Raw genomic sequence first — 19,461 nt, 5'->3', positions numbered from 1 at the left:
CCCACTTAGATAATTTTAGAAGTGAAACAGTAAGGGTATTTATAGGATGAAAAACCAAAGCCCAAAAACCAAGAAAAACCAGCAAAAAGACAAAAAAAATAGAAAGCTAGAAAAACTAGCCGTTACAGGCATCAGTCAACTGATATTGTTCATCAGTCGACTGATGAGCTGATTGTTACAGGCAACTGGCAGCTCATCGGTCGACTGAAGACCTCATCAGTCAACTATGAGTAATCAGTCGACTAATAGTTTATCAGTCGTTAGAACAGATAGTTTTAACAATTCTAAGTGTTTTCATCAGTCGACTAATAAGGACCATCAGTCGACTAATATAAGGTTTATAGTTTGTTATGAATAGTAAAAACAAATTTCAAACCTCTCTTAAAAATAGCAAATAAATTATAAAAAATATAAAACTTTGGGAAAAGTTTATATACATAAATATGAACATGTTGGAAAAGGACTTTTTTAATTTGTACTTACCATTTGTGAAATCTCAGAAATATTCAAAAACACTAAAATACATGTGTATTTAAACATGTTAATTTTGACATTTTGCTAAAATCAAGTTTTGAAAACTTGTATAATGTTTTTATAGACTTAATAAAAGATGTTTATAATGTTTATATAGTCCAAAGCATATTAAAATATTTTTGACATATTGATATTTATAGGATGAAAAACCAAAGCATATTAAAATCTTGTGTTTGGTGTTTTTGGGCTCAGGGAATTATGGCTTTGTTTTTGGGGGTTTTGGGAGCGTTAAGAAGTCTTGGTGGGGGTGGGGGGTGGGATTACTTGTAAGGAAATTGAATTTCCCCTTGTTTTTTTTCTTCTTTAGCTAACAGCTCCTACGACGGGGTCCATCGAAAGACCAACAACTCCCTTAAGCGCACAGAGACTTGTTGTCATTTTACTAGCTTAACTTGTTTCACAAAAGTCATCACCGTTGAGAATGCTCTTCCACAAACCATCACTCCTCTTCCTCAACAGCTTGCTGAGAACCAATAAGCTTAGCCCACGGATCCCAGCTCCTTTGCTTTCCCTTGGACCGTTCAATTCTCTGTCTCGTTCATTTTCTCAAGATAAAGAGCAATTTCTGGTTATTTTCTAATTTTTTTTGCTTATGTTTTCAAGTTATATACTCTTTTAATTCTGATTGGTTTGCGCTCTGTTTGTAGAGAATTATTGATCAATGTTCAAAGTTATGAAAGATTTTGGTCCTCTTCCTTTACTTTGAGAACTGTATGGTTCTCTGCTTATAGAATGATTGTGATTCTTTCTGATCATAGGTTAGGATTCTGTGCAATTTGTACGGGCATGAATATGAGGAAACTGAGCTTCGAAACACACAAATGTTTTTGTGCATCTTGAAAATTGTGATACACTTTAGAGTAGATAAATTGTCCCTTCGTAACCCCCCTTGCAAGCGGCATAGCTGTTGGGGATTGGGGCGTTGGCTTAAAAGGCTAAGGATGGATGAAAAGGCCAATGTTCGACCCGTGTCTGTGGCATGTCTATCCTCACTTTTTAATTATCAGGCATTGAAACACTTATGCTATTTATCTGGGCCTAGACTGTGACTTGTGTGTCTTCTTTAACTAGTGCATAGAATTAGTGATGTGGACAGGGATTCCTTGATAATTTCTATATAAACTTATGAAATAATTTTATCCTCTATTCTTCCTCTAGTTTGAGATTTGGAAGATAATCTTTGGAAAGCTATGGCACTTAGAATGATTGTGATTGCCCAGAAAGCAGGAATAAATGCAATTTACCAGAATATTGATGGTGGATACCATAAACATATGACTAAAATAAACCTCTAAACACAAGTAGCTTCTGTATCTTGTAAATTATGATAATTGTAGGCTATATCAGTATTAAAATTTTGCGGTGTACAATTACCCGTGAAAAAAAAAACTAGGCAAGGAAAAACTATTAGGCACAATGAGGATCTTCAATGGCTAGTTCAAGTAAGGACATGACTAAGCGTATGGTTAAAGATTTTGAATTGGGTGGACAATTTAAGATCATGGTGGATAAAGTCTCTATTTTTAGCACTGAGATACTTTTAGGATAAACTTTGTCCCATTCTTTGCTATGCGTTTGTTAGGCTATCAATAGAAATGGTATTGTAACAATGTCTTCTTCAGCTCGCAGTTTTCATAATTTTTTTTTTACTTTTGGTCATTTTTTTTTTTTTTTTTTTGCGTATATCTACTGAATGCTTCTTGTAGCCTTCATATTTGCTAGAATCTCTTCGCTCCCTTGAAATCTCTCTGATTCTAATAATGTATCCCTTCATTTGGTGCACTGAAACTCAGAGAGATCGAGGACATACCATCCGTAACCCTGCAAACTACATTCCTCTCACTCCCCTCAGCTTACTTGAGCGTTCTGCACTCGTCTATTCCAATCGCCCTTCGGTAATCTATGGGTCTCACATATATACATGGATGGAGACCCATCAGCGATGCCTCCGCCTTGCTTCTGCCCTCAACAGGTTGGCTGTTTCTCATGGCGATGTTGTAAGTTCACTCTCTCTCAATATTGTCTTTTCTGTTTAAATGTATGACGTTTAATAGAAAGTATTGAGCTAGGGAGAAAACAATATGTACCCACAGCTAATATTTGGTTCCTCGATGGACTGATATTTTCTTTCTTGCACTCGTACCTGTCATTTGATGCTCATAATTGTGCAGCCATTTGGTTTTCATCCCCAAAAACATGGTCAGTATTTGACTCCAATTCTCGTCCCTTTCACTTGACTTCAACTCTTGTAGCTATCATTTATGCACATATCATGATTATGGAGCCAATTGGTTTTCAGCCGGCTGATTTGTGAGACCAATTATTTAATTTGCCTTCCAGGCTGTATACACGGCTGCAATACTTTCATGTTTCTTTCCCTGTCATTTTATTGTTGGAGAATTGTTGAAAATCGCATGAAAAAACAGTTACAGGAAACACTCTGGTTGGTCAACTGATGGGTGTGATCAGTCGACCGATAACGTACACACTGCAGGAATGGAAAAACCCTACATTGGATAGTCGACTGATACACCTCTATCAGTGGATCGATGAAGACCTACCGGTCAACTGATGGGAAGTCATCAGTCGACCGATAGCAGGCCAGGAGCGGATATTTGTTTCCTAGCCTGTTTTGGATTTGAGTTGTTTATAAATAGAAGCATGTCTTGCTAGGGTATTTTATCAGAGAAAAGTGAGTTGTTTGAGCATTTTGAGAGGGAGATTATTGAGAGGGAGTGAGATCTTGTTGGTTAGGGTTATTGTGATTGTTTGAGAGTTGTAACCCATTGTATTTCTCCTCCGTATAGTGAAATCTCCCCATCCTCTCCCCGTGGACGTAGGCAATTTACCGAACCACATAATTCTCTGTGTTTGCGTTGATTTTGGTCGTTCTATTATGGATTGCACTAGTTGTGATTCTCCGTACATTACTTACCATCTCATTGTGAATTTTGAGTCCGCTTCCATCGGGCGCAACAATCGGTATCGGAGCCTAGGGTTTCAGATCTAGGGTTTGATTTGGGTGGAGGAAAATTCGGTGTTGGAAGTTTGGATTTTGAAGATCTAGGTTTCAGTAGAGATAGCATTGCGGAGTTGCCATTGGAGATCTCACCTTCCTCGTGTGGTTGGGAAATCGTTTTGGAATCTAATCTAGGGTTCAATTCAGTAAGCAATGGCAGGAGAAAGTGGCGAAAGTAGCAAGGCTACATCGAGTACAGTCCAGGTTGCACTTCAGAATACGAAGATAATGTTGTGAAGTATGACGATAAATTCAACTTTGGATTGTGGATTAGTGATGTGTAGGATGCTTTGAATGCTCAAAACTTGAAAGAGACGATAATGACTCATGAGAGGCACTTGAAAGAGACGATAATGACTCATGAGAGGCCACCTAAATATGATAAGGCGATATAGGATAAGATAAATCGAAATGCTTGTGGGGTGATTAGATCTTGTTTAGAACATGAATTAAAGTATGATGTTATTGGCGTGATGTCTGCGATGAAGATGTGGGAGATTCTTAACAACAAATATCTTACGAAGAGTGTTGAGAATCGGTTATACTTGTTGCAAAGATTATTTAGATTCCAGATGTCCAGGGGTACCTCACTTACAGATCATGTGAACAAGTATAGAAAGTTGTTGTCAGAATTGGCCAATGTTGATGAGAAGATATCAGATGAGTATAATGCGATCATTTTATTAGGCTCATTACCTGATGAGGATTTTGACACCTTTGTGCTTATATTGTTGAATGGTAGATCTTCCATCATCTATAGTGAAGTGACTAATGCATTGATAAATTTTGATTTGAGGAGAAATGATAAAGAATCTTCCAGAGCTAGTACTTCAGGAGAAGCCTTATCGACAAGAGGAAAGAGTCCCTATTCTAGAGGTGGTAATCGAGGTAGGGCAAAGTCAAGAGGCCACTATCAAATTGTGAAAAATTAGTGTGCTTTTTGTAGAGAATAAGGACATTGGAAGAAAGATTGTCCGAAGCTGAGAGAGAAGGAGAATAGCAAGAAGAAGGGCCCGAAGGCCAGTGAGGTGAATGTTGCTAGAATTGGTGATGATTTCGATGATTTATGCTTTTCTCTTATGATTACTCCAGAGATTAACCATGTGGAAGTATCAGATTGGATGTTGAATTTGTTAGGTCCTTTTGTTTTGATGATGATTTACAAACAATTTATATCTAATGTTATTTATCTAGTATTTGTATTTTGTATTTATTCTAGGTAAATAATATGTTAGAGGATGGATGCAATCGAGCATTCAGGATCATATCCAATAGAGGTTTGCGGAATTATGGTATGAAGCAATACAATTCAAGTTGAAGATCCAAGTTCAAGCTTCATATACAAGTTTATCAAGAAGAGCTTCATTGAAGATCACAAGCTTGGGTAATTTAGTTTTAAGTTTATACTTGTGTGTAGATACTTTAAGCTCATATTATTCACACACACATATTTGTTAATTTTATCAAACTATAGGTGTTTTTGATAAAATATTATTTTATTATTTTATAGACTTTAATATCAGTTTATACATATTTTATTAACTCTATAAAATCAGTTTATAAAGTTTCAAAACATGGTTTAGCTAAAATATCAAAAACATGTGTTTTGTATTTTTATGTTTTGGACTAGTACTTTTGAAAAAATAATGAGTTTTCACAAATATGAAGTGTAATTTCAAAAAAAAAAAAATTGTAACATGTTCATTAACATGTTTATAAATATTTCCTAAAGTTTTATATTTTTTGGAATTTATTTGCTATTTTTAAAGACACTTCAAAAATTAGATTTTCTGTTTTAATCAGGCTGATACAGTGTTATTAGTCGACTGATGAATGTGTTCAGTCGACTGAAGAAAGTGCCTGGAATCATCAAAAAGTTTTTGTTTTATTTTAGTCGACTAATGAGGTCATTGATCGACTGACGAGTTCATCAGTTGACTGATGATGTGTTGCTGGCCTGTAACGGTCAGCTCATTAGTCGACTGATGAACAGTATCAGTCGACTGACGGCCCAACGACTAGTTTTTTTCAGCTTTTCTGTTTTAGTCTTTTTGCTGGGTTTTGTGGTTTTCTCTTGGCTTTAGGGTTTCCTATAAATACCCCCACATATCCTCAGTTCAATTGAACAAGAGAAAAGTTTTTTAAAAAGTGTTTACAAGTTTAGTTTAAAGGTTTCAAAGTTTGTTTATTATGTTTACAAGTTTGTAAAGAAACTTTCACAAGAGCAAAGAGGAGATCATCCTTTGGTGTTTGAGCATTCACTCTTCTCCCTCTCTCTTGTTATTCACAAGAGCAAAGAGGAGATCATCCTTTGGTGTTTGAGCATTCACTCTTCTCCCTCTCTCTTGTTATCCATAGAGAAGTTTTCTAAACTCAATCTAGCTTTACATTTATATTGTTTGATTTTAATTCATTAAGCTAGTGTTTATATTGAGTTAGTTAATTTTATTTACTCATTGTTTACACACACAACCATTGAGCTTATTGTATTTTTATACATTGTATAATTTGGTTTGTAGGGTTTGTGTGACATTGAGTCTGAGCTTACATTGTGTTCTCATCTATTGTAGAGAACAAATTTATATTTGTGAGCTTCATTGTGAGTTGCACATTATATTACACTTGGACACCGAGAGAAGTGGGTGAGAGACGAGGTCGGTTCCAAGAGGAGTAGGGTCGACAGTAAAGCCTAGTGAGAATTGGTAATTTTGAACACTTGAGGAAGGTGATATGAGCTAGGCCAACACTTAGATGGTGTGAAGTGTAATTGCAAGTGTGTAAGTTGTAAAGTTTTCGGTGAACTAGAAAACCGATTGTTGTATTGAGCTATAATTGTGAGGTTCACTTTATAATACACTAGTACACCAAGAGGAGTGTGTGGTGAGAGACGGGGTCGTCCCAAGAGGAGTAGGGGTAGGTGATAATACCTAGAGAGGTTGTAATTCCTAACACGTGAGGGAGACACGGGCTAGAGACCAACACTTGATGTGGTAGTTAGTGTAGTTACATTGTGAGTGATTGTGAACGTTGATCGGTGAGCGTTAAAAACCGACATTGTAGTTAGTGTAGTTACATTGTGAGTGATTGTGAACGTTGATCGGTGAGCGTTAAAAACCGACATTGTGAGGTGTAAACGTTTTTCGTGATTGTGAACGTTGATCGGTGAGCGTTAAAAACCGACATTGTGAGGTGTAAACGTTTTTCGGGTAAGCATAGAAAATACGGTGTGATAATGGAGATATCCTTGAGGTGAGGAGCGGAGACGTAGGTCATTGGGACCAAACTCCGTAAATATATCGTTTGTTTGTAATTGCATTGGCACACTTATTTTTATGTTCATATTTTATATCGCCTTTGTATGTTGCTTGTTGTTTATATTGCCCACTATCTAGTTTAGATTGTTTACCCTTGTGTTACTTGTATATCCTTGCACATATATTTGTAATATATAATTCTTGCTAGGATATATTTGTTAGTAAGTTTTAATTTAGCATAAATCAGATTAGATTAGCATAAACCCTATTCACCCCTCTAGGGTTCCTTCCTAGTGGCATTAGGGGACTTTCAGAATTCTGGTGCTACTTATCATGTGACTCCCCGGAGAGATTGGTTTGCATCTTTTGAGAAACTCGATGGAGGTGTGGTGATCATGGGAAACAATCAGTCTTGTGTTATTTGTGGAATTGGTACCGTCAGGATTCGGATGCACGATGGAGTTGTGAGAGACTTGAATGAAGTAAGCTTTGTTCCTTAACTGAAGAATAATCTTATTTCTGTCGGAGCTTTGGAGGGAAAGGAATTCAATGTGACTTTTGAGAACGCTATAGCTAAAGTTACTAAAGGATCATTGGTAGTGATGAAAGGTATCCGCAATAGAAATATTTATTATCTGAAGGAAAATACTGAGATTGGCCAGGTAGCTTCAGCAGTTTTAGAGGTGGATGCTAGCAGACTTTGGCACTTCAGACTTGGGCACGCAGAGGAAAATCACTGCAGATATTATGCAAGCAGGGATTATTGAAAGAAGTCAAGAGTAAAAAAATTGAATTCTGTGAGTATTGTATTCTTGACAGGAAGACTAAAGTGAAGTTCGGGACAACCAGCATCTTAGGCTTCGTGCACATGGATGTATAGGATCCCACCAAGATAGCATTACTTGGTAGTCGATATTAGTTTGTCACTTTTGTGGATGACTATTCTAGGTGTTGTTGGGTGTACACCATGAAATAGAAAAGTGAAGTCGTAAAGATATTTATAGAGTGGAAGAAAAGATTAGAACTCCAGATAGGGAGAAAGATCAAGATGTTAAGATCCGATAACGGTGGTGAGTACACATCAAACCTCTTTCAGCAGCTATGTCAAGACGAGGGCATAGTGAGACACTTCACAGTTAGTCATACGCCATAGCAAAATAGGGTGGCAGAGAGGTTGAATCGGTCTTTACTGGAGAAGATTCGATGTTTTTTTTATCGTATAGTGGTTTAGAGAATATCTTTTAGGCTGAGGCACTTACATATGCGAGTCACCTCATTAATAGGTTGCCTTCATCTGCGATAGAGGGGAAGACCCCTATATAGATATGGTCAGAAGAACCACCACATGACTATGATCAGCTCAAGATTTTTAGGTGCCCTGCATTTTATCATGTCAAAACTGATAAATTGGAATCTCGAGCTAGGAAGGCCATGTTTGTGGGTTTCAAGCGTGATGTGAAAAGTTACAAGTTTTGAGATCTAGTTGATAAGAAGATTGTGCTAAGCAGAGACGTCACTTTTGATGAGGCTTCCCTCTTGAAGCCTCCCAGCTCTCATTAAGGAAAAGAGAACCCCGACAGTAGAGACATCGCAAATGATGGAGATTGATGTAGCTCCACAGTGTCTAGATGGGACCGTATCTATTAGAGTACCGACTGAGGTGACGCCAGGTGAGCATAGTGATGATTTGGAGGATACAGGTACAACAAAGTAGGATCAGGGACCGATGGCTCAGGTTCAAGATTCTATTATAGTTCAAAGACCGATGAGAGACATACAATTATCAACACGATATAGAGATACTGTGGTTGCTTATGCACTTCTGGTGGAGAGTATCGACGAGATGATTCCTACTACTTTCAGAGAGTCTGAACAGAGTTTAGAGGCTGATATGTGGCAATGTGCTATGCAGGAAGAGATGGAGTCTCTTCAGAAGAATGACATATGGGAGCTTGTCGAGCTTCCAAAAGGGCGGAAGAAAATCGGTTGCAAATGGGTGTATACCAAGAAGGAGGACATTCAAGGCACTCCCATGAGATTTAAATCTAGGTTGGTAGCGAAGGGATATGCACAGGAAGAAGGTATTGACTATAATGAGGTTTTCTCTCTGGTGGTAGAACAATCTTCGATTCGGATCTTACTAGCTTTGGTAGCATAATATGGATTGGAATTGGATCAATTGGATGTGAAAACAATATTTCTTCATGGTGATCTTGATGAAACAATTTATATAACTCAACCATTAGGGTTTCGAGCTGCAGGGAAAGAAAAATTAGTGTGTAGATTTAAGAAGTCGCTATACGGGTTGAAACAATCTCCGAAACAATGGTATATGTGATTCGATGGGTTTATGCTCGACAAGTCGTATATTAGGAGCCAGTTTGATCCTTGTGTGTACTATCGCAAGCTTTATGAAGGTGTGTACATATATTTATTGTTTTATGTTGATGACATGTTAGTTGCTTCTATTTCCAAATCTGCGATAGATAAATTGAAGATACAGCTTTCTAGCGAATTTAAGATGAATGATTTGGGTGAACCAAAACACATTTTGGGGATGGAGATCGACAGAGACAAAGATATGGGTAGATTTTGTTTAACACAGGTAGCTTATTTGAAGAAGGTGTTATAAAGATTTAATGTTAGTATGGGGACGAAGCCAGTCAGTATACCTTTGGAAGTCCATTTGAAGCTTTCAGCCGATCTCTCACCAAAGTCAGTTAAAAATAGAGAGTTGATGTCGAAGACTCCTTATGCGAGCGTAGTGAGAAGTTTAATATACGCAATGGTATGTATGAGGCCGGATCTATCACAGGCAGTTAGCATGGTTTCATGATACATGCATGACCCAGGTTTGGATCATTAGGATGTCGTAAGGTGGATTTTGAGGTACATTCGAGATACTCTCAACATTGGTATGATGTTTGAGCGGGACACTAGTAGTGGGCAATTGTACATTGGATACATTGATTCAGACTATGCTGGAGATTTGGACAAGCGTCGGTCGACGATGGGGTATGTATTCACTTTGACCCATGCGTTGGTGTGTTAAAGATACACATTGAATTCTACAGTTGCTTTGTCGACGACAGAGGCAGAGTATATGACGATTACAGAGGTTGTTAAGGAGGCAATTTGGCTTCTAGGACTTTTAGAGGATCTTGTTGTTTTGTAGCAATTTGTCACCATTCATTGTGATAGCATGAGTGCTATTTATTTGACGAAGAATCAAGTTTTTCATACGAGGACGAAGCACATCGATGTTCGCTATCACTTCATCTGAGATGTTCTTGAAGATGGGGATGTGGAGCTTGTGAAGATCCACACAAAAGATAATCCAGCAGATATGCTCACGAATGTGGTCCCTAGGAGAAAATTCGATCATTGTAAAAACTTGTTGCGGGTTTGTGCTTGTTGAGGCCTGTCGAGGCCATTTGGAGGAACTATGAGTGGTTTGATACCTTGGGAGAGGGGGTACGTAGGTAACCATATTGGTGCAGCTATATTTTAAGAGACGACGCATTTGTGCTCTTGTTGGTGTCGGCTCAGTTTTGGGAACACTTCGCCGAGGTGGAGAGTTGTTGGAGAATTGTTTGAAAATCACATAAAAACCAGCTACAGGAAACACTCTGGTCGGTCGTCTGATGGGTGTGATCAGTCGACCGATAACGTGCACACTGCAGGAACGAAAAAACCCTGCACTGGACAATCGACTATTACAACCCTATCAGTCGACCGATACACCCCTATCAGTCGACCGATTAATACCTACCGGTCGACTGATGGGAAGTCATCAGTCGATCGATAACGGGCTAGAAACGGAAAACTGTTTCCTAGCCAGTTTTGAATTTGGGTTGTTTATAAATAGAAACACGTCTTGTTAGGGTTTTTTTATCAGAGAAAAGAGAGTTGTTTGAACACTTTGAGAGGGAGATTATTGAAAGGGAGTGAGATCTTGTTAGTTAGGGTTATTGTGATTGTTTGAGAGTTGTAACCTATTAATTTCTCCTCTATATAGTGAAATTGTGAACACGTGATAGTCCAGCGGACAAAGAAAAAAAGGAAGGATGCGGTTTTTCGTTTCGTTCGTGTTCGCGGCCCACCCGATTTCGTTTTTTAGAGATCTATAAATGTGCCTAGGGTTTCGTGAAGATTTCTTTTGAGCAAGGTTGCGGCTGCGGGGGTGCAAGAACAGAGCGCGGGCGAAGGAGGCTGGTGCTTGATTGGTTGGCGGCTGCGGAGAAAAACAAAGCAAGTTTTTTTTGAGAAAAACCCAGTCGCTGTTTGTGACAAAGGAGTTCTTTTGTGCATCCTTTTGTAGAGAGTTATTATGAGGGATTTGAGACTTTGTTTGAGGGTTTAGTTTGTGAGTGATTGTAAACCCTAGTTGTAATCTCTCCTTCTATTAGTAGATCTCCCCCCTCCTTGCCCCGTGGACGTAGGCAATTTGTCGAACCACGTAAAAATTGGTTGTACTGCTTTTGTATGATTTGTAATAGCTTTTAGGATCCCTCGACAGGTCAGTCCTAGAACTGATGAGAGGAAGAGCCAATATCTCACTTTGTTGAGATATCCGCTTCAGATTCTTTTCTTCTTGATGAGACGAGAATTCTTATTGCAATCTGACTCTCTTGTTGTGCTGCCGAAGTGCTGCCGAAATTTCCGCTGTGCGCAACAAGTGGTATCAGAGCCCATATTTCAGATCTAGGGTTTTTTGGTGGAGGAAGATTCTTGTGTGAAGCTTAGTTCTTGGAGTTCTCGGCTTCGGTGGAGATAGCATTAGGAGTTGCCGTTGGAGATTTCGCTTTCCTCGTGTGGTTAGGAAATCTATTTGGAATCCGATCTAGGGTTCAGTTGGGTGGTTCCTAATTTCTATCAAATTTGTTCTTTCTCTATAATTTGGAGTTAGTTTGCAATGGGAGAACAAGGTGAAAGCAGTAAATCGATGGTGAGTAATACAAGTTGGTTTTCAGAACACTAAGATTAGTGTGGTGAAATATGACGGTAAAATCAACTTTGGTTTGTGGATGAGCGACGTACATGATGCGCTCAATGCTCAGAATTTGGAAGAGACCATCATGGTCCACGAGAGGCCACCTAAATATGATGAGGCGATATGGGAGAAGATGAATAGAAACGCTTGTGGGGTGATCAGGTCCTGTTTGGAACAGGAGCTGAAATATGATGTGATTGGCGTAACGTCTGCAATGAAGATGTGGGAAATTCTCAACAATAAGTACCTTACGAAGAGTGTTGAGAACCGGTTGCACTTGCTGCGAAGACTTTTCAGATTTCAGATGTCCAGAGGCACCTCGCTAGCGGCTCATGTGAACAACTATACTAAGTTGTTGTCGGACTTGGCGAATGTTGATGAGAAGATATCGGATGAGTACAAGGCGATTATTTTGTTGGGCTCCTTACCGGATGAGGAGTATGATACCTTCGTGCTCACTTTGTTGAACGGGAGATCTTCTATCAGCTATAGTGAAGTGACTAACGCTTTGACGAACTACGATTTGAGGAGGAAGGATAAGGAGACTTCCCGCGCTAGTGGAAGAGAGACTGTCCGAAGCTCAAGGAGAAAGAGAATGGCAAGAAAAAGGGCCCGAAGGCCAATGAGGTGAATATTACGAAAGGCGATGATTCCGATGATTCGTGTTTTTCTCTACTGATTACTCCAGAGGTGAACCATGTGGATGCATCAGATTGGATGCTTGATTCCGACGTTACTTTTCATGTGACCCCTAGGCGAGACTGATTTGCATCTTTTGAGAAGGTCGACGGGGGCGTTGTTGTCATGGGAAATGATCAATCCTGTGGCGTTTGTGGGATGGGTACCGTGCGGATTAGGATGCACGATGGAGTAGTCCGTGAGTTGAAGGAGGTGAGATTTGTTCCTCAACTGAAGAAAAATCTTATCTCAGTTGGAGCTTTGGAGGCGAAGGGATTCAAGGTGACTTTCGAAAACGCTGTAGCGAAGGTTACTAAGGGATCATTGGTGGTGATGAGGGGAGTCCGCAATCGGAATTTGTATTATCTGAAGGGAAGCACCGAGATTGGCCAGGTTGCTTCGGCTATTTCAGAAGCGGACATGAGCAGACTTTGGCACTATAGGTTGGGGCACACAGGTAAAAAGTCACTGCAGGCATTGTGCAAGCAGGGGCTATTGAAGGGAGCCAAGAGTGGGAAGATTGAGTTCTGTGAGCATTGTGTTCTTGGCAAGAAGACGAAGGTGAAGTTCGTGACTGTCATTCATCAGACGAAGGGCATCCTGGACTACGTGCACACAGACGTTTGGGGTCCCACCAAGACTGCATCACTTGGTGGTCGACATTGGTTCGTCATTTTTGTAGATGACTATTCTAGGCGTTGTTGGGTGTACACCATGACGAAGAAGAGTGAAGTCCTAGATTTATTTGTGGAGTGGAAGAAGAGATTGGAATTGCAGACTGGGAGAAAGATCAAGACGTTGCGATCCGACAACGGTGATGAGTATACTTCTGACCCCTTTCAGCAGCTATGTCGAGACGAGGGCATAGAGAGACACTTCACAGTTAGTCATACACCGCAGCAGAATGGGGTGGCAGAGAGATTAAATCGGTCTTTACTGGAGAAGATCCGATGCTTATTGTCGCAGAGTGGTTTGGAGAAGATCTTTTGGGTTGAGGCACTTACATATGCGAGCCACCTCATTAGTAGGCTGCCTTCATCTGCGATTGAGGGGAAAACCCCTATGAAGATGTGGTCGGGAAAGCCAGCACATAACTATGATCAGCTCAAGGTATTCGGGTGCCCTGCATATTATCATGTTAGAACTGATAAATTGGAACCTCGAGCTAGGAAGGCCATATTTATAGGATTCAAGCGTGGTGTCAAGGGATACAAGCTTTGGGATCCAGTTGATAAGAAGATTATGCTGAGTAGGGACGTCACGTTTGATGAAGCTTCTATCTTGAAGTTTCCCAGCTCTCATCAGGTGGAGAGCGACCCGACGGAGGAGATATCGCAGGTGGTGGAGATCGATGCAGCTTCACATTGTTCAGATGGTACAGTATCCATGCAGGTGCCGACTGAGGTGACGCCAGGCGAGCACGACGGTGACACGGAGGATACGAGTACAAATGTGCAGGATCAGGAACCGACGGCTCAGGATCAGGATTCTATTGCGGTTCGGAGACAGAGGAGAAACATACTGATGCCAGCACGGTATGGCGACACAGTTGCGTATGCACTTCCGGTGGAGAGTATCGATGAGTTGGTGCCTACTACATTCAGAGAGGCCGAACAGAGTTCGGAGGCTGATTCGTGGCAGGTGGCTATGCAGGAGGAGATGGAATCTCTTCATAAGAACGATACATGGGAGCTTGTTGAGCTTCCAAAGGGGCGGAAGGCAATTGGTTGCAAGTGGGTATACACAAAGAAGGAGGGCATTGAGGGCACTCCAGTGAGGTTCAAGGCTAGGTTGGTTGCGAAGGGCTATGCACAGGAGGAAGGTATTGACTATAATGAGGTTTTCTCTCCGGTGGTGAAGCATTCTTCGATTCGGATTTTGCTAGCTTTGGTGGCACAGTATGGTTTAGAGTTAGATCAGTTGGATGTGAAGACGGCATTTCTTCATGGTGATCTTGATGAAGAAATATATATGACTCAGCCATTGGGATTCCGAGCTGCAGGGAAAGATAAGTTGGTTTGCAAACTGAAGAAATCGCTATACGGTTTGAAGCAGTCTCCTCGACAGTGGTATAGGCGATTCGATGGTTTTATGCTTGGTCATTCGTACACTCGGAGCCAGTTTGATCCTTGCGTATATTTTCGCAAGTTGAAAGGAGGTGCGTATATTTATTTGTTGCTCTATGTCGATGACATGTTGGTTGCCTCTATTTCCAGGTCGGCTATAGATGAATTGAAAGTTCAGCTATCAAATGAGTTTGAGATGAAAGACTTGGGTGAGGCGAAGCGCATTCTAGGGATGGAGATCGGCAGAGACAAGAAGAAGGGCAGAATTTGTTTGACACAGGTGGCTTATTTGAAGAAGGTTCTACAGCGATTCCATATTAGCATGGATACGAATCCAGTTAGTGTACCATTGGGAGCCCATTTGAAGCTTTCAGCTGGTCTTTCACCGAAGTCAGTTGAAGATAAAGAGTTGATGTTGAAGACTCCATATGCGAGTGCGGTTGGGAGCTTGATGTACGTGATGATATGTACGAGGCCAGATTTGTCACAGGCGGTAAGCATGATATCGAGATACATGCACGATCCAGGAGTGGGTCATTGGGACGCTGTGAAATAGATTTTGAGGTACATTTGAGGTACGCTCAATGTTGGTTTAGTTTATGAGCGGGACACTACAGGTGGGTAGTTATGCATTGACTATGTTGATTCGGATTATGCCGGGGATTTGGATAAGCGCCGGTCTACTACGGGGTATGTGTTTACTTTGACCCGTGCGTCGGTGTGTTGGAGATGCACCTTACAGTCGACGATGGCTTTGTCTACGACGGAGGCAGAGTATATGGTAGTTACGGAGGCTGTGAAGGAGGCTATTTGGCTTCGAGGACTCTTGGAGGAACTTGGTATATCGCAGAGATCTGTCACTATTCATTGTGATAGCATGAGTGCTATCTATTTGGCGAAGAATCAGGTTTTTCATGCGCGGACAAAGCACATTGACGTTCGTTATCACTTCGTTTGGGATGTTCTTGAAGATGGCGATGTGGAAATTGTGAAAGTCCACACGAAGGATAATCCGGCGGATATGCTCACTAATGTGGTTCCGGGCAACAGGTTTGATCATTGTCAAAACTTATTGCATATTCGTGATTGTTGAGGCCGTTGGCGGCCATTTGAGTGAACTACGTTCGGCTTGATTCCTTGGGCAAGAGGATACGTAGGCAGTCTTTACGATACAGCCGGATTGGATTAGTTGATTTTGATGGGGGTGAGATTGTTTGGACTCTCGTTCGGGTTCTCGACTTGTTGTGGATTGAGTTCGTACTGGTCACAACAAATGGGACATTTGGATGCTTTGGTGTCGGCTCAGTTTTGGGAAAACTTCACCGAGGTGGAGAATTGTGAACACGTGATAGTCCAGCGGACAAAGAAAAAAAAAGGAAGGATGCGGTTTTTCGTTTCGTTCGTGTTCGCGGCCCACCCGATTTCGTTTTTTAGAGATCTATAAATGTGCCTAGGGTTTCGTGAAGATTTCTTTTGAGCAAGGTTGCGGCTGCGGGGTGCAAGAACAGAGCGCGGGCGAAGGAGGCTGGTGCTTGATTGGTTGGCGGCTGCGGAGAAAAACAAAGCAAGTTTTTTTTGAGAAAAACCCAGTCGCTGTTTGTGACAGAGGAGTTCTTTTGTGCATCCTTTTGTAGAGAGTTATTGTGAGGGATTTGAGAGTTTGTTTGAGGGTTTAGTTTGTGACCTTTTGTAGAGAGTTATTGTGAGGGATTTGAGAGTTTGTTTGAGGGTTTAGTTTGTGAGTGATTGTAATCCCTAGTTGTAATCTCTCCCTCTATTAGTAGATCTCCCCCCTCCTTGCCCCGTGGACGTAGGCAATTTGCCGAACCACGTAAAAGTTGATTGTACTGCTTTTGTGTGATTTGTAATAGCTTTTAGGATCACTCGACAGGTCAGTCCTAGAACTGATGAGAGGAAGAGCCGATATCTCACTTTGTTGAGATATCCGCTTCAGATTCTTGTCTCCTTGGTGAGACGGGAATTCTTATTGCGATCTGACTCTCTTGTTGTGCTGCCGAAATTTCCGCTGCGCGCAACAGAAATATCCCCATCCTCTCCCCCTGGACGTAGACAATTTGCCGAACCACGTAATTCTCTGTGTTTGCATAGATTTTGTTCGTTCTATTGTGGATTGAACTAGTTGTTATTCTCTGTGCATTGCTTACCGACTTGTTGTGAATCTTGAGTCCGCTTCCGCCGGGCGCAACAATTATCTCCCAGTGGTTAGTACTCTCATCTGCTGATAAGTTTCAGCGGTTCCAGATATATGATTCTTATGTTGTTCGTCAACCTAGCTGAGTGCATCTCGATAGCGAGTCCACCGCTATTCTTGAGAAAATTATACACATGCAAAATGAATATAGTGTTAGCTGTGCAGCACTAAAATAGTGCCACCGGTATCAGCCTCTAAAAAGCTGTTAATCTCTGAGACTTTAGTACGTCCTCAATCAGTACAGAAGAACATTTTTTTTTCACTCCCATTTTATCAGACAATTACCTATCTGGAGCCTTGTTAAAGAAATATAAGTATATAACGCGTTCGTTCAAAACTAAAAACATACAGGGATAATCACTTCCCACCTTCTGATCTACAGTATTACCTTATTTAAACAAGTAAGCATCTAAGCATGACAATCGACCATGAAAATGTATTATGTTCAACCAAACTTGTCATATGTATGGACTCCTATACAAATATCCTTACGTTATATCCTTGACAGAGCTTCAGTTTCACAATATATTCGATATTTTTTGGGTGTTTATGCTTCTTCTTCTTAGTACAGTCATGTCCTGATCAACTTCGATTTCCTAATAGAAAACTGTCTGATTTTCTTGAAACAGGTTGCTGTCCTTGCTCCAAACATTCCAGCAGCGTACGAGCTCCACTTTTCCGTTCCAATGGCCGGAGCAATCCTCTGCCCTCTCAATATCCGACATGACTCTGCAATGATATCAGTGCTCCTAAAGCACTCCGGAGCAAAACTCCTCTTTGTTGACGGCCAACTACTTGAATTAGCCCAAGGAGCTCTCAAACTTCTCTCCGGATCCAACACAAAGTCTCCTCTTTTGGTAACAATCCCAGACCCTCAATCACCAACTCCATCATCTTCCATGGACTACGAAACCCTAATCTCGACTGCAGACCCGACATTCGACATCAAATGGCCTTCTGATGAATGTGAACCAATATCGATAAACTATACCTCAGGTACAACTTTGATAATAGTTAACTCAACTGAGGAGACGGTCCATAAGTACTAGAACTGAATGAAAGAACATGATTCATGCACTCTGTTGTTGTTGTAGGTACAACTTCAAAACCTAAAGGTGTCATCTACACTCACCGAGGAGCATATCTTAATGCAATTGCGACAGTCTTGATGCAAGGTATAACCACAATGCCTGTATATTTATGGACGGTGCCGATGTTCCACTGCAACGGTTGGTGCCTTGCCTGGGGCATTGCCGCTCAGGGCGGGACCAACGTCTGCATTCGACAGGTCACGGCAAGGGCAATCTTCGAGAACATTGCTCTCCACAAGGTCACGCACATGGGAGCTGCACCTACAGTTCTGAACTCGATAGTGAATTCCAAACCCGATGATCGGAAGTCACTTCCCCATAAAGTGGCAGTGATGACCGGAGGTTCGGCACCATCACCTACTGTTTTGTTCAAGATGGAGGAGCTAGGGTTTAGTGTCACGCACATATATGGACTCACCGAGACCTACGGGCCTGCCACATTATGTACATGGAAGCCTGAATGGGATTCTTTATCTCCAGAGGAGAAGGCGAAGGTAAAAGCGCGACAAGGGCTGCAACATACTGTGATAGAGATGGATGTGAAGGATCCAATTACGATGAAGAGTGTGCCGTTTGACGGTAAAACTATCGGAGAGATTATGTTTAGAGGAAATACCGTTATGAGCGGGTATTATAATGATGAGGAGGCTACTAAGGAAGCTTTGGCTGGTGGATGGTTTCATTCCGGTGACCTAGGGGTTCGACATAGTGATGGATATGTGCAATTGAAAGATCGGTCTAAGGATATTATAATCTCCGGCGGGGAGAATATAAGCACGATAGAGGTGGAGACAGTGATATCTGAGCATCCGGCGGTGCTTGAGGTGGCGGTGGTTGGGAGGCCAGACAAATACTGGGGGGAGACACCATGCGCATTTGTCAGTTTGAAGGAGGGGTTTTCTGTAAATGGTGAAGATATTGTGAAGTACTGCCGTGATCGTTTGCCACATTATATGGCGCCAAAAACTGTTGTGTTTGAGGAGTTGCCCAGGACTTCTACAGGTAAAGTGCAGAAGTTTGTGCTGAGGGAGAAGGCAAAGGCTATGGGAAGTATTTCTCAGAATTAATTGTGCTGTTAAGGTTTGATTAATGTGTACAGTCTTTCTTTGTGATCTTTAACTCAAACAAAGAAAGGTAAAAAAAAAAAAGGGAAAAAATGAAATGAAATGAAAACTCTTTTGGGCTCTCTATTAATTTGATGTGATTCCAGCTGCCATTCTGAACAGCAAACGCAGATATGTACACGTTCAATATATACATGTTAATTATTTCGTGAAATACATATGTTCATTGGTGGTATTTTGCTTCACAGTTGTGCTCCTTTAGGAGCTAAGTGGACTAACACACAAATTAAATAATGTACAGAAATTAAAGAAAGCACCGGACCGTTGCTATTAGCTAAGAATTGAATTGGATAAGACCTATAGGTACCGTTTGGCAAAGGGTTAAGTGAGGGGTTAATGAGACTTAACCCCTTCTTAACCTGTCAAACACAACAAATCTATATAAGGGTTAAAGTGAGTTAACCTTCCATAATTTACCAAACATAAAAAATATAGAAGGGTTAAGTTAATCCCTCTAGAGGGGTTAAAATGAGTTAACCCCTCAAAATGA

The 19,461-nt window shown here is 41.0% G+C and overlaps 1 protein-coding gene across 2 annotated transcripts; it reads left to right on the top strand.

The window, feature by feature from the left end:
• LOC109849479 (probable acyl-activating enzyme 1, peroxisomal) lies at positions 871–19,127 on the top strand. Of its 2 annotated transcripts, XM_020419316.1 has the most exons (4): positions 872–1,102; positions 2,328–2,531; positions 17,386–17,752; positions 17,851–19,127. In XM_020419316.1, exons 1-4 carry the CDS (start codon positions 956–958, stop codon positions 18,912–18,914), a joined length of 1,782 nt encoding a protein of 593 aa, XP_020274905.1. In that variant the 5' UTR covers positions 872–955; the 3' UTR covers positions 18,915–19,127. The 2 variants fall into 2 exon arrangements, with proteins under 2 accessions (XP_020274907.1, XP_020274905.1); XM_020419318.1 differs by lacking the exon at positions 2,328–2,531 and having other exon boundaries at positions 871–1,102.

This window comes from Asparagus officinalis, chromosome 7 (genome assembly GCF_001876935.1).
Source record: "Asparagus officinalis chromosome 7, Aspof.V1, whole genome shotgun sequence".
Classification (NCBI taxonomy): domain Eukaryota; kingdom Viridiplantae; phylum Streptophyta; class Magnoliopsida; order Asparagales; family Asparagaceae; genus Asparagus; species Asparagus officinalis.
This window is presented reverse-complemented; position numbering and strand designations above follow the sequence as displayed.

Coding starts and splice junctions, on each gene's coding strand:
- LOC109849479 (XM_020419316.1), top strand. CDS start 956: ATGCTCTTCCACAAACCATCACTCCTCTTCCTCAACAGCTTGCTGAGA. Junction 1,103..2,327: donor AAGATAAAGAGCAATTTCTG/GTTATTTTCTAA, acceptor ACTGAAACTCAG/AGAGATCGAGGACATACCAT. Junction 17,753..17,850: donor ATCGATAAACTATACCTCAG/GTACAACTTTGA, acceptor TTGTTGTTGTAG/GTACAACTTCAAAACCTAAA.